This window comes from Diceros bicornis, chromosome 33, assembly GCF_020826845.1.
Source record: "Diceros bicornis minor isolate mBicDic1 chromosome 33, mDicBic1.mat.cur, whole genome shotgun sequence".
NCBI lineage: Eukaryota > Metazoa > Chordata > Mammalia > Perissodactyla > Rhinocerotidae > Diceros > Diceros bicornis.
In genome coordinates, this window is record NC_080772.1 from 5,497,490 (window position 1) to 5,513,762 (window position 16,273).

Sequence of the window (16,273 nt, forward strand, 5' to 3'; positions counted from 1 at the left end):
GATTATATAGGAGGATAAGGGAAAACAAAACCAAAGAATTGAGAGTCTGAATTCTATGCCTAGCTCTGCTGATAATTGCCTGAGGGCATGTTACTTAGACCTTGCCAATTTTTGCTTCCAAATCTTAAAATGAAGTAGTGTTGTTCTTTTTAATCAAATGATCTCTCAGGTCATCTCTAGCTCTGAAAACCTATAACTAAGATAACTAAGGGAGGAAAAGAACCCAGAAATGTAATGTGAAATACTTATATTTTATAAATTATGTTAAGTGATATAAAATATTAAATTTCAATGAAAACTTGAGAAATTTTACATTATCCTGTACACTGGTAAAATAAGATTCCTAATTTTCATGTTATATTCATTCATTCCACCATTTGCTAATCTTGATTGCTGTGATGTTCTGATTATTACAAGGTTAGCATTTCCCTTGTCAGGTTTCCCTGTTCCCTTTTCCTTAAAACAAATCAAATCAATCAATACATTGAATACTTGCTACTTATAAGATAACTTCAACAACTTAGACTGTGTTCTGGACCTCTCTATGTTCCTCATGCTTACTCCACATTGTCAATGAGAACTTACTGTTTCCTAGCCCATACCTATGGCATTGAATTATTACTTTTCTGCTGGCTGAACTACCAAATCAAGCAATTGATTCACGTGATAATTACCCCCACAAACTAGCCTAATGTTTATATATGCTTTGAATCAACTTTTAATATAGCATTCTGGAATGATGAATACTGATAAGAATATAGAAACAACATTCTAATTGAAATCACAGAAGATTCTGGTCAATGATTCTTTTACTATTGTCCATGAAGTTTTTATTTTTCTGAGCAAATGAAGAAATGCTGTATAACTGACAAGATGTTTATATTACATCAAAACAACTTACAAGATGAACTCATTAGTATCCTAGTTTCCTCCCCTATAACTTGTACCAAAGACGTGCATCTGCCTCATGAAGTTTATATCCAGAGTCAGCATATAGCCCCAGCCCGCCCCTGCTGTTTCTCTTCATTCTCTGAAACTACGAGTAGTTGTGCCCGGGCAAATTACAGGCTTCCTGGTATGACTTCTAGTGCACGTCTGGGTGGCACGACAAAAAAATTAAACAGGGAATATCTAGAATTGGTCCCTGAAGGAGGTCATCCTTTTAGATGGCATCCAGTTTGTCTTCAGATACATCTGAATATATTAGTTCACACATAGTTAGATGCAGTTTGCTCATATTGATAGAATCAGAGTCAAGACAGCAGACAGTTTAAATCTATCTGTCAAAATACAGAGGCTGGGCAGAGAAATAAACCCATAAGGCAAAAGCAAGACGTTGGTAATGCCAAAATAGAACAAAAGGGATGCCTAGGGAAGAGGGGTTCCCTGAATTTTTAGAGGTTACCTGTGTGATTTTTGTTTTTAAACAGAGGGCTTGTGGATTTATTTCTGGTTAGGAAGGGAATATATCAGATTGGACAATCAGTCCAGTCTCTAAGACATACTTTGATATCTATGCTCACTTGTGGGCATCACACTTTAATACAGATTTTGACAAATTACAGTGTTCTGAGAGAATAACGTAAAACTTGAATAGTGAAGCAACTCTAAATCATGCAACATGAAGAAAATGGGAAGTTTTGGGGATCTCTAGTGAAAATGAAAAGATTTATTTTGAAGAAAAGTTAATCATCTTCAAAGGATAGATGTCATAGCCCACATTTCTCTACAAGGAAACAAAATGACCAGATAGAAACCTGTCATGCTAAGTTTGATCTTAGTGCAATATTAAAAATAAGTCCTAATAACGAAATGGACTCTTAGAAAACATGGGATTTGCATCTTTCCAGACAAGAGGACAGGAGGGAGGCCGGGTGACAGTAAACTGTTCCTACGCGCTTTGCTTCTACCTTGCAGTGACTCCTGAGGATCTAAATGGGAATGCTTTTAATCTTCAGAGAAGTCAGGGTTTTATAACTGGATTCCAGGCCCTGCTTTAGCTTCAGATCAAAACTCGTTTTCTCACAGCTTGCTGCCCTGTATTTTTAGCCCACACAATAGTGTGCATAAAATGATTCAACAGGAACCTCCATGACCTTCAACAACCACATCTGCTGCTTAATGCTGTCGCACAGGAAAGCTCAGGTAGCCATGTTTTCCCCAGAGCTTTGACCTTGATCAGAATGCAGCTCAACAAGAGGAAGAAGAAAGCTCTCTGGCCCGGCCCGGCAGGTAGGCGGCTCATCGCAGGCACGCGGCGACCGCAGCACACGAACACGCAGCTCCCAGGAACGCCAGCACCCGGAGAGGGGCTGCCCTCGGCCCCCAGCCCGGGCCGGGCCTCCGCGGGGGCCGCAGCGCGCTGCAGGGCTCCTGGCGCCAGCGCGCGCCCGTGCGGAAGGAGCGGCGCGGGCCGGGCACAGAACCGGCCTGAGAAGCCTCGGGAGGGCCGCGGCCCCGCGGAGTCGCGCCCAGCCGGCAGGAGGACTCAGGGCGGCTCCGCTCTGGGGGCACTTGCTGCTCAGAATTCTGTTTCCCTGAGAGCTTCAGGCCGGTGTCTCTGCTTCTCGGAAGGGGAAGAAAGATCTAGATAGGTGGGCTGCATTACTGCCCCGAGCTGGGAGGGGCTGATGTCATAGCACTGCCCCAAGAGCCGTCACCGTCTGCAAGGTTTCCGCCCTGGAGGTAACCTCAGCAAACTGACGGGAACCCCATGATCCAGGAGAGGAAAAGAAACTGTCCGTTCCAGGAGCCCGACAGCCAGAGGGAGAGGAGGAGGTGGCACAGGTGGCACAGAATATGCCCCATGGGATGAAAGAGACAGAGAATAATAATACAAGGATCTAAGGCTTCGCAAAGGCTGCAGAAAACAGCTTGCTAAAGTTTAAACAGATGATGTTGAAACTAAGAAATTAAATAGATAACTTAAACAGGAGGATGGTCCCTGTGCAGACTGAAATTACTGAATTTGATATTAGTGGTCATGTGCAAAATATATATCAGATGCTTAGCAAAAATATAAAAGAGGTGGAAATATGAAGGAAAAGAGAAGAGATTTGGAGGGTAGATCCTGCAGGTCTAACACTCAAGGATATTTCAAAAGAAAAAAATATTATACAACATTCAAGGAATATACAATAATTAAGAAAATATGAGTTTCAAATTTCCCTTTGTTGAAGAAAAATGTGAATACGTGACTTAAAATTGCTCACTAAGTTTGAGACTGAGTCGGTAGGAAGAGTTACATCTGGCATATTCTGATCTAATTCTGAAACTCTGAAGGAAAAAGAACAAAAAGATCTAATAGGATCACAGTAATAAAGAATTAGATAAACCTATATAAACAGAAAAAAGAAGTTGGTATCTAAAATGCCATTTGCAATACAACAAGGTAGAAATCAGAGGTGGAACATCCAAAAACAATGAGAAAAAAAGAGACCACAATTCAGAAATCCTATACAAAGTAAGATGGCCCTTGCTTTTCAGGAAGAAAAAGATATTTGAGGATAAAACATAACTCAGAACATTTTACAAAAGTACCCTAAATGAGAGCGTTACTTGAGGAAAAAAACTAAATAAGAAAACAGAACAGCCCACCTCAAGGGAAGGGAAAAGAAAGAGAAAACAGGGAGGAGCAGTTAACGTGTGCATCTTCCCCCACCACAGCACAGACAGACGTGAGACATCGTATGTGTTTGTGTGTGTAATGCATGTGCGTATAATGGGATAAATAAATCAGGTTAACCTGTTGAGGAAAGCTCTGAATAACTGTAAATGAAGAAAGTAAGTAAAGAAAGTTCTTTGCTATTAATAAATTTTTACTCATATTAATAAAACTCTCTCTGCACACTAAGACCTGAGAACCAGGCAGTTCAAAGGGAGAAGGAATAGCATGGATAGAATGTAGCAGCTCATCCTATTAAGATAAGTACAGAAATATGAGAAACGTACGTAAATATAAGGAAATATATGTACAAAAAAAGCAAATGTGTAGCTACAGGGTAAAATGATAAAGTCATTTCAATTCAGGAACAAGCCTGGGATGATTATTCTCACCACTGTTAGAATATAGAATTGTAGGGCTCATACAGATTGATAACAGGACAAATACACAATTCACAGAGCAGCCAATCTCCAAATCCACATCTATGCAGAAAGTTGCTTAAACATACTTATAGAGAAATTCAAATGAGATCATCAAGTTTTCATTCACTGGACTGTCAAAAAAAACAAAAGAGCCATAACTTCAATCATTGGTGGAGAAATGGGTACTCCTGCAACTGGTCATGGAATTATAAAGTTTACCTTTTTAGATATAAACCAGATATAATTTTTTATTAAAAACATATACTCTTTAAGCAATTTTACTTTTAGAATTCTATAATAATCCAGCTTATGGAAATATTAAGTATATAAAGTATATATTATATACACTGATATATAAAGCATGGCTACATAAATTTTGGTATATACAAATACACTTATTAAACATGAAGCAATAACTAAAAGCAATTAATTATATATATGGAATGACTTGGAAAAATTTATACAAGGTATGAAGGAAACATAATGGATGACATAATAGTAAAAAGAAAAAAAATCAACATGCTGTTTTGTAATTGTCTCTGGTTTCAGTGAAGAGAAATTTAAAATTCATGGATAAAAAAGGTAGAAAAAATTCTTCATGGAATGTGATAAATGGCATGCGAAATGAAAACCAAGTCCCATTCCTTAACGCCTAAGATACTCCACAACTTCATCACCCACACAAACCCACAGCATCACGGATCTCTACGTGACCTACAAGTCCCATGTCCATCTTTTCGGTCTTATGCCTTCTACCTACAAAGAATAATAAAGTATAGTTATCCAAAACTCAATTGCATTTACATTATTACTGTTTCAGACAGATTAGAAGTTAATTTCAATATTTTATGCATTTAGGAGAGGAACAATTTTCCTGGGATTTTTTTTTATTGTAGTTAAATTCACATTTGGAACTTGCTGATAATCAGTATTAGCCAGTAGGCTATTATTCATGGGAAACAGAACTGAAGAAATAGTCTTGAAACAGAATATCTTCTTTAAAAGTAACATATAGAGTTGAGAGTCAGTTTAATAATACCTTTCCTTCTAATAAAGATAAACCACCAAGATTGCTTGGAGTGGCCATTTAAATCCCAAACAGAGCTTTGAATTTTTCTCTAGGATAATGTCAGTTAAAACAGTTGAATCACTTAAACATGGTTATTGTATTCGTTTTAATCTGAGAATAAGATTATCAGAAAAGAGTGAAGAATTCTTCAACAGGAATGAAAACATGACTAAGACAAGTGTACTGATTAGTAAAGATAATTTCTAGGTCCTTTAATACATCCCTCTTTCTCTAGGAAAGTAACAACTTCAGGTCTGAGGAGTTGACACAATGTGACTGATACAAGCACTTCTGGACGGGTTAATTCAGATCATTAAAATGTATGATCCAAAGGAAACTACAGAGCAACAACCTACAAAGTAATTCCTTGGTGATTTGAACGATTCAGTCAGCCTCTCATTTATGTACACTGAGGGTGCTGTTAATTGGGAGGTGCGAGAAGCCCCTGCCGTAAATAAGTGGTCCACTTTTGAGCAGTCACTGAATACTTTTATTTAAAGTCCCTTATTTTAAAGAATGTTTTTTAATTTGTTTTTCTGAAAAATTCATGCTTGTTAGTCAAAAATTACAAGGAAAAATAAATCTGCATCTATTTACAATGGTTCTCATTATAAACATTTTCAGATTCCTTACATTATGATTGAGACCGCGTGTGGTATATTTACATCCTGAGGGATTTTGCTCCTGAAATGACTTCTGAGCATTGTTGGGTCAGGAAGCGGTGGGCTGTCATGTGGCCAGGCACGGTTCTGAGAATAACAGCGCCGTGAAAGAAAACACTGCATTTTTCTATCCAACTTTTTAGTAGATGTTTACTATCGGCTAATTAATTTCCAGGTATTTTTTGAGACGCTGTCAGAGAGAGCATTCTTACTATTTTCTAGGACCATGAATTAGGATCTTAATAACAAGAATGCTTCACATATTCAAGATTCCCTCCTCCCCTTTCCTGTTAAATCTTTGCATTGCATTTTCCGTAACACATATCGCTCATAACAAGTACATTACAATTTACACAATGAGAGGATATCTTCTCTTGGTCCTAAGATGTCCAAATTTGATAGTACAACAAAGGAGTGGGAGGGCGGGAGAGGGAAGCGCCCTCATCGAGCGCCTGCTCGTTGTCTCTGTGCAGGGCACCTGTCCTACGGGGGCTATCAGGAGGTGGTGTGCACAGAGAAAGAGCTGAGGCCTTCAGGCTGGCTATACCATAGGTTTAAATTCCTACTGTGCCCTCAGAACACGTATTTAGCATCTCAGAGCCTCATTTTCCTTGTATGTAAAGTGGGGATAATGATACCCACCTTGAAAGACTCACGAAGATTACATGAGGTAGGTGTTATATGTGAATCACCTATCACAGGGTGAGGGAATGGAGATCTAGAAGTGGTACACGTGGATGTAAGGGGACCACAGCCTTTGCTTCCCTCCAGGGCACAGCTATTTTCATCGTGACCCACACCCCACCATGCCATCTGCTTTTTTCCCTGCTCCGGGGGCCCGGCATCCAGTCTGTGGAGACTGGAGAAGAAGCAACAGGAGTATTCCTACCTGCCATTCCCTGTCTTGTGTATTGTCTCCTGCTTCCCATGTTTTGGAGATTTGGAAATACTTCATTATTTCTGTCCATAATCACCAAGAATTTGAGCTGAGGAAAAGTACACCACCCTGGTACCACAGTACCAAATTACTTTTTGCTCTGTCCCATAAAACACCACCACAGAGAAAAGAAAACTCTGCCTCAGGTGTCCCTGTGGTTTTGGTTAGACATTCTCTCATATTTCTAGCACTTGCTTTTCTCACTCTGGGATGTTTGGGGCTGACAATTTCCTCTTCTCTCCTCTGAATGCCCAGTACTACTCTGTGATGGGGGCTCTCATTTCCTTCTTCTTTTTTTTTTTTTTTTGTGAGGAAGATCAGCCCTGAGCTAACATCCGTGCTAATCTTCCTCTCTTTGCTGAGGAAGACCAGCTCTGAGCTAACATCTATTGCCAATCCTCCTCCTTTTTTTTTTCCCCAAAGCCCCAGTAGATAATTGTATGTCATAGTTGCACATCCTTCTAGTTGCTGTATGTGGAACGTGGCTTCAGCATGGCCAGAGAAGCGGTGCGTCTGTGCGTGCCCGGGATCCGAACCCCGGGCCACCAGTAGCGGAGCGCGCGCACTTAATTGCTAAGCCATGGGGCCGGCCTCTCATTTCCTTCTTAGAGAACATCAGCTCTGAGCTGCCGCAGGTGCACAGTCTCTACATGGGGCAGGCATGAGGCCATGGTGCGCTGGCAGAGGCAGGAAGAGTCGCAAGGATGCTGTCAACTGCGATGTATGTGCACATGTGATAGTATTAGCACGGTCTGCTCAGAACCAGCAGGCCCTCAGTTCATTTCCAGGTGTCAGCAGACAATACATCTTCTCCCTGGTCCCTTGACACCACTTACTCCAAGTTATCTGATATTTTTAAGCCATACTTGACTCATTTATTAAAGAAGAATAGAGCTACATTTCTTAAGAGATATTGTGAGGACAAATTAGATGTTAACGAAGCACGTTAGGTAGAGTTTGGTTCATAAAAGGTGATATGTTAGATGTTGGAAATTGTGTTGTCTCACTAGAGAAAGTTGTTTGTCTAACTCTATCAGGACTTCTCCAAATTTCCAGTGAACATGGCTGCAACATCTTATGGAGAATGAACAGTCTAAGTTAGCCAGGTTACTCGAATCTTTTCTCTTCTCTCTGCTCAGCTGACCCCCAGGAAGGAGATGTATTCAGGAATTCGATCTTTGGTGTAGTGATCTGAAATGCAGTGAGAATGCAGAGAACAGATGGATCATCAAGACTGCTGCACTCTAACAAGGCTGACGTGAAGTGGAAGAGGGCTGGAAACCGGGGTAGCTTCCGTCCTTCCTGTTGTCTCCTCTGTCAACATCCACCTGCTTTCTAAAGGGAAGAGAAAGCTTTGCATTGTTTTTCTTTGTGTACCTTTTTTAAGTAGCATAATCTTTGACACGGAAATAAAACAAGTGCGCACGCGAGTGCTCACACACACAGATGTAAATACAGACCCAGGTAATGATGTCACGATTGACCCTCACAGCAGTCTTGCCACACGCGCAGATCGAGCTTTGGTACATCTCTGCAGCTCAAGTAATCCTGCGGGTATTCCGCCTTCACGAAGACATCAGCCTGGACTTGCCGAATGTTGTCACAGAGCATGCGGCCCACGTGGCCCAGCGACGCCCGTTTCAGCTGAGTGAGCTGTGTGGGAGTAAACCCTCCGGGGCTTTCATACCAGAACCTGGGGGGCCACAGAGAAAGGCACAGCGTGATGGGTCTGCAGCCTGAGCCCCCAGCTCCAGGCCAAGCTGTCACAATGAGCACAGAAGAGCTCAGAAAAGAGAAGCATGTGGAAAGGATTGTTTGTTTTCCAGCTGAGGATGCTTTGAATTGTCTCCAACATTGATAAAGTTCTTAAATCACATGCTTTTGAACTGTCACTTTCTATTCAAGTTTTACAAAATGATTTAAAGTAAAGTTCTGTAAAGTTTAAAAAAAGAAAAAAGAAAGCACATATTTTAATCTAAAACTCCAAGGACTGGCCTTAGAAATTGCCTGAGCAATTTAATACTGACATGTTTACCTAAAAGGGAAATATCACTTTTAATTATTAACATATACTAGTTGATTACATCTATTGACTAGTTAGAGTAAACATTCAATTTTAAACAAAAGGATACAGTTTAAAAACACTATTCAAGTGAGCGGACACACTTGTGGTCCTTCCTTTAAGAAATATCTGAGTACCATATGCCAAGCACTTTTCTCATGCTAGATGTACAACCATACGTTAAGATAGGAAGCAAGAGACTTGTTGTCACTCACGTGCTATTACGGACTGAGTTTTCCTCCCCAAATTCATATATTGAAATCCTAGCCCCCAGTACCTCAGAATGTGACTAAATTTGGAGATAGGGCCTTTAAAGAGGTAGTTAGGTAAAAATAAGGCCACTGGGGGTGGTCTTAATCCAGTATGACTAGTGTCCTTATAAGAAAAGGAAATGTGGACACAGGTACAGAGGGAAGACCATGTCAAGGCACAGGGAGAAGATGGCCATCTAAAGGCAAGGAGAGAGGGCCCAGTAGGAACCAACCTCCCAACACCTTAATCTTGGACTTCCAGACTCCAGGACTGCGAGACAATAAATTTATGTTATTTAAGCTACAGTCTGGGGTATTTTGTGATGGCAGCCCTAGCAAACTAATACACATGGGGAAGACAGCTTCCTCAAAAAACCAAAGCTTTCCCAAATTTGTTTAGTTTTTGATTATGTATATTCTTAAATTATTACCAATTGAATGTATTAGCCCAATTATGTATAGCAATAAATCCAGAGTGCTAAAAATAATTTATAAAAATTAATTTAATGAAATATTATACTATTAATGTTTGCCAAAGTGCAATAAAAGGAACTAAATTTTTTACTACTTTCTTTATAATATAATTCATAAATACAAGAGATTTGGAAGAAAAATTTTAAATCAAGAATAATTTTTAGGATAACTTTAATTAAAAACTAAGGTCCAGGCAGTGTATTAAGTCCTTTATATGTATCATCTCTGCAGTAATGCAAAAGGTTGAATTGTCAAACAGGTTCACAAGAATCCTAGCTCTTACTCAAGACTGTACTTTACGAATGATTCCAAAGATGAAATGCCCTGGAATACATTTGCTCCAAGTGGTAGAAGAGAGCTAACTGTGTGTTCCGTGACAACTCAGGGGGGCTGCTTGGTTTTAAGTTTTCTTAGTTTTTATACTTGGTTAGTCTTGCAACAGTAAAGAGATTACATAACTAACTTACATTCTCCTGCCAGCTGTCTTGAATTTCATAAAGTCAAGTTTATTTACAATAAACACTTTGAACAAACCAACAGATTTTTTCTTTCTTTCTTTTTTTTCTTGCTGAGGAAGATGAGCTAACATCTGTGCCCATCTTCCTCTACTTTATATGTGGGATGCCTGCCACAGCATGGCTTGATGAGTGATGTGTAGGTCCATGCCCAAGATCCAAATCTGAGAACCCTGGGCCGCCGAAGTGGAGTGCGCAAACAACCACTATCCCACTGGGCTGGCTCCCAAACCAAGAGATTTTTGAGAAGAATTCCCAGTTATCTTTCCACCAATAAATGCTCTCAGCACAGAGTTTTGCAAAGAGGTCTGGTCCGGCGCTCCCAACATCATTGACAGTTATCACAGTCTGCGAAATCTGTGTACTATCGTTATACAGACTTGACAGAGGAGGAAACAGGTTTATGGCGATATGCTTCCCAAAGTGAAACAGCTGTAAGTAGTGGTTCCCAGATTCAAACACACGGTAGTGAGTCTAGTGCATCTTCTTAACTGCTGATTTCTGTCACCTTCCTAGACTGTCTATTTCTTTTCTTTTTACAAAGATTTACAAAAATGAATGCTCCGTGGTATTATCAGTGGTCGGAGAAATTCTGTGGCCAGATGCTATTTCTTATTTCTTGTATTGAATATATTTTAAATTATAGAAGGTTTGAAATCACTCTATAATGTTATTATGCACATATATTTTGGGGCAAAGAAGCAATTTTGCTATCTTTGATAAGTATAACAGATAATCCTTCACTTATCTCCATCTCTTAGCCACTGAAACTGGGTAACAAACAGGCACATAAGTCTCAGTCCCACTCTCGTACCAGGGATCAGGTCTTCAACCATGAGGGTGGGCCAGAAGTCAATGTTGCCTGGAGTGCCATACAAGCTGAAACAGACAGCCAGAGTCTGAAAGTGACATTGACAGCATTGTTTATACAAAGGATTACTAAGCATTATTTTATCTGACACACACAAAAGAAAGGCAGATGTTATTATTATCCCCATTTCACAGGTAACAGCACTGAGATGACGGAAGAATTCAGGATCACCCAGCTGGCAGGGAGCAGAGCAGTGACCTAACCAAGAGCATTTAACACCAAAATCATGTAATATCCACTGTGTTAATCTTTATAATTATCCTGTAAGTATATGGAATATAACTATATATGTGGGTGTGTGTATGTATATGTGTGTCTCTGTATGTATATATCTAATTCTTTCAAAAGCATGTAGAAAATAAACAAATTAATTAACTAAGCATTCAAAAATTTCCAAGTCAGTGTATATGATAGGTATGCTTTATAAACAGAGTGAAAAAATAACTTGTGGTAATAATATAATGTGTTAGATAAATTTCCTCTTGCTAAAAAGACAATGATCATTTGATCTGGGATTGGAAGCAATTTTTAAACATAAAAAAAAAATCATAATGCAAATAATGATTTAATCCGAACAGCTTTGGACACATCACCCACTTAACGAAAACATGACAAACACCCTTGAGATTCCTTGTGGGAGCTGCTCTGATTGTATTTTTTTCCCTGCCCCTAAGGATAAACAAGAGAACAACTTAGCGTTTCTCTTACTTTACTTTATCATCTCATTTCATGTGTATGATTCTGTCGACTACATATAGTTGAGCTTTGCGTGTTTTAACCGTAACACAGATGGAAACGTAGTGTTCACACTTCCTTTTTTTCACTCACAGGTTATTTGGAGATTCAATCATGTTGCATACAGCTGTACCTCCTTCATTTTCTCTGCTGTATAGTAGTCAATTATTGGATACTGTCCCAATTTAGGTTTCTATTCTACTGGTGATGAATTTTTGTGATGTTTTCAGCTTTTATACTATGAACATTCTTACACATGTTTCTTCATATGTACAAGGGTCTCTTTCTAAACTAGACATTAGCAAACTTTTACTGTAAAGGACCAGATGGTAAATATTTTCAGCATTGTGGGCCACATGTTGCAGTTACTCAACTCTTCCATTTTGCGTGAAAGCAGCCATAGACAACACATAAAAAATGGACACAGCTGTGTTCCAATAAAACTTTATTTACAAAATCAGGCAGTGGGTTGGATTTGGCCAAAAGGCTGTGGTTTGCAGATCTCTGCTCTGGAACACGCCATTGCTAGAGTTGCAAATGCTGAGTGCAGAGTATGATATCTTTAATTTTAATAGATAATGGCAAACTGCTGTCCAAAATATATGTACAATTCATACTCTTACAATAAGCATATAGAAATTCTCTATGATCTATTTCCTAGAAAAGTGAATCTCTTATCCCCTGGAACACTGTAATTTATTCTTCAAAATTTTTTTTGAGTTTAGTCAACTCTCATTGCTGCTACCCTTCCTCCTCGGTCTCCTCCTCCTGCATTTCTTTTCTTAATTTCTGATGATAGCTGGGCTTTTTACATCTCCAAGTACTTGTTTGAGTGTTTGAGTGCTTGCTTAATTCAGATTCATGTGTCGTATTATAGTTTTGGTCTGTTTCAATTATCTTCCCTGGGAGAGTTTTTCTCTGAAATGTTCTGATTTTCCTTTCTGTCTTCTTGCTACATAGCTTTATTTGAAATTGGTCTTCTCTCTCTTTTTTGGTGATCCCAGGCACTTTATGAACTGGATTTCTAGTTCAGGAGCATACGCTTCTGTCGCTACAGTGAAGCACAGCATCTTTGCAGTGGTGGTGGTGGGAGAGGAGTAGGAATGGGCGTGGTTTATTTCTCTTTCATTTCCACAGCTTTCTTAATTTCACTTCATTCTGCTTTCACCTCACTATCAAATCTGAAGGGACACTACCCCTTCTCTACTTATCTCCTTCTTTCCCAGAAACAACACTACCTTCGGTTACCTTCAGCCCTGTAACTAGTGCTGTAAACTCCTGGGTTCCAGAACTACATTTGGCAATTTAGTACTTAGTTTTGAACTTTTTCTTGCTGGAGAGATTTCTTTTTCCTGCACTTCCTCTAGGCGCTGCTCCCCTTTCTTTTGTCCACAGAGAGTTTTTCATTACCCTGTCCTTCTCTCCACACCACAGCCTTGCAGTGGACGTGCATCTCCACTGGCACGTCTGCTGGAACTCGGTGATTATTTTCAAACTTCTAGTAATTTGAAACTCACGCCATTCTCTGTCTCCTACTAATTCTTCAAGTGTGTGTCCTGTGTTATTTGATGCATCCTCTTTGTTGTCCTCGCTGCTGGTCTCACAGTTTTGCAGGAAGCTATGTTGAGAGATTTAGAATCAAGTGACCATGGGTTTCCTAGCGTTAATTGAAAAGATGTTTACTTTTTGAAATTGGTGTTAATCTGATGGGTGTGAAATGGTGATTCACTTTGATTTTGTATTTTCCTGATTAATTATATAGTTGAGCATTTTCTATATATTGGTTGGGAATTAATTTTTTTCTTATGTAAAATGCCTATTTATACATTTTATCCATTTTTCTATTGGGTTATGGTTTTCTTTCTTTAGGAATTCTCTACATATTCTGGATGCTAATACTTGGTTATCTATGTTAAAATGTATTTCTCCAAGTTTGTAGAGTTTTTTTTTTTTTAATCATTCTCATTATGTTAGACTTTGATGAAAATAGTTTCCTAATTTTAAGGTCAGCTTTATAAAATTTTTATAGTTAGCATTTTTTTTGTCTTACTTAAAAAATTCTTTCCTTTCCCAATGTCATAGATAGTCTCCTTTATGTTTTGTAAAGTTTTAAAATTTTGCCTCCCAGACTTAAGTCCCTCATCTATTTGGAATTGATTTTCATATATGATGTGAGATAAGAATCCTAACTTATTTTTATCCAAGGATAGCCAATTGTTACTGTACCAATTATTGAATATGTTCTCATTTCTCATTAATTTGTCTTACAGTTCTTTCAAATATCATGTTTCCATATATGAGCACATTTTTTTGTCGCTCTCTCTTCCATCAGTCTATTTAACTATTCTTGAATCAATATTGCACTTCTTAATTACTAAAAGTTTTATAGTAAGTGTTGCCAGCTGGAACATCGAATCTTTCAAAAAGGTTCTTCTCTACCAAGTAAATTTTAAAATCAGTTTGTGGATGCCACAACACAGCACTATTAAGATCTTAACTGGAATTATAATAAATATATCATTTTGAAGAAGTCCTGTCACATTTGTATTATTGAATCTTACTGCTCCTGAATAAGATAGTTGTCTCTGTTTCCGTAGGTATTCTTTAATAACTATCCACACTTTTATAATTTTCTTCCTAACATATTGCACAACTTTTGTTAATCTTTTCTTCTCACTTGATATTGCAATTTACTTTTTCTTATATTCCTCTTAGTTTACTATGTAGAGAATCTGCAAAAACTAATTACGACAGTTTTATTTTATCCTTTTCAGTCTTTTCTCTTTCTCATTTTATTGTCTTGGTTGTGATTTTCAATACAACGCTGATTATAAATGATAGCTGACCTTGTCTTATTCATGTTTTTAAATGGTATGCTTTTAATATTTAGTTAATTGTTTGCAGTAGATTTTTTTAGTTGCTCTGTATTAACTTAGAATGTTCTATTTTTCCTAGAATGCTAAGAGCTTTTCTTAAATTCAAAAGAGATGTTGCATTTTACATGGAATGTTTCTTCTACAAATACTGAAGAGATCATTTTTTTCTTTTTAGTCTTTCCATGACACAAATTGTATCAGTGGTTTAAAAATCTTGGACCAATTACATTACCGGAATGAATCAATTTTAGTCATTTATATATATATATTGCTCAACTTGGATTTTCAATGCTTTGTTTAAAATTCTTTATCTAAATTTATATGAGATATTGTCTTATAAACTTCTCTTTTTTATACTGTCATTGGTTTTTTTAATGTCAAAATGTTACTGGCCTCAAAAAGTAAATTAGATACTATTTCATGTTCCCTTGTTTTGTATTCTCAGGAGTGCATGGGCCTTTGGTACTGTCCAGATTATATTTACAAATTGAATACTAGCATTGATTTGAAGATGTATCAAAAATTTATTTTGAAAAAATTCCTTTCCATTTAAAGTCATAACATATAAAATATAAAGAGAACATTTTGTTTCTCTTTATTGCTGTGCACCCTACCCCATATTTCCAACAAAATAAGTAAAAATGTTGGGGGCCAGCCCACTGATGCAGTGGTTAAGTTCACATGCTCCACTTCAGTGACCCGGGGTTCACAGGTTCAGATCCCAGGCGTGGACCTATGCACCACTCATCAAGCCATGCTGTGGCAGGTGTCCCACATACAAAATAGAGGAAGATGGGCATAGATGTTAGCTCAGGGCCAATCTTCCTCAGCAAAAAGGGGAAGATTGGCAACGGATGTTAGCTCATGGCCAATCTTCCTCACCAAAAAAAATATATATGTATATTTTATTACATTAAAAGTGCATTTTAATTATTGTTATGGGTGGATTGTGTCCTCAAGAAAGATATGTTGAAGCCCTAACCCCAATACCTGTGAATGTGGTCTTTTAATTTGGAAGTAGGGTCTTTGCAGATGTTATCAAGTTAAGATGAGATTAATATGGTGGGCTGTAACACAATATGACTGGATTCTTTATAAGAAGAGGGAAATTTGGACACAGAGACGCAGTGAGAACACCACATGATGACAAAAGCAGAGATTGTGTGTTGTGGCTGCAAGCCAAGGAATACAAGGATTGCTGGCAAACCATCAGAAACCAAGAGGCAAAGGATCCTCCTCTACAGATTTCAGAGGGAGCTTGGTTCTGCTGACACCTTGACCTCTTCAGACTTGTAGGCTCCACAACTCTGAGACAATAAATTTCAGTTGTCTTAAGCCACACAGGTTGTGGTACTTTGTTACAGCAGCCCTGGCAAACTAATACAATTATCAGTGCCCATAATTTCACACTAAATTCACTCCTAATTTTAAGAACAATTTCCCTGCCAAAATGTTACCATTGTCCTGTTCTTCCCATCTGCTTATTTTAATGTAATGTAATTTTGAATGTACCTTTGAAGTTAGCCTTAAATTAATTTCTTAGAATTAGTAATAAAGATATGTTGCATTCCAAATGGTTAAAATTAAATTATACACCATATGAGAAATAATGGTTAATGGAAATCAGAAAGTTAAGTAAGGTGAAATTAATGTCCATGAATTGTAAAGAGTCCAGAAAAGAAATGGTAGTTTGAGATTTAAAAAATTAGAACATTAAACTTTCCCCGCTAGTATA

General features: G+C 38.2%; 1 protein-coding gene across 1 annotated transcript in view; it reads right to left on the reverse strand.

The window, feature by feature from the left end:
• PXDNL (peroxidasin like) overlaps positions 1–16,273 on the reverse strand; it is a gene marked incomplete at its 5' end in the record, with an annotated part of 424,640 nt that overhangs the window by 35,639 nt on the left and 372,728 nt on the right. The window contains 2 exon segments of the mRNA XM_058528993.1: positions 8,239–8,447; positions 10,801–10,935. Coding sequence (XP_058384976.1) covers positions 8,239–8,447; positions 10,801–10,935 — 344 coding nt within the window.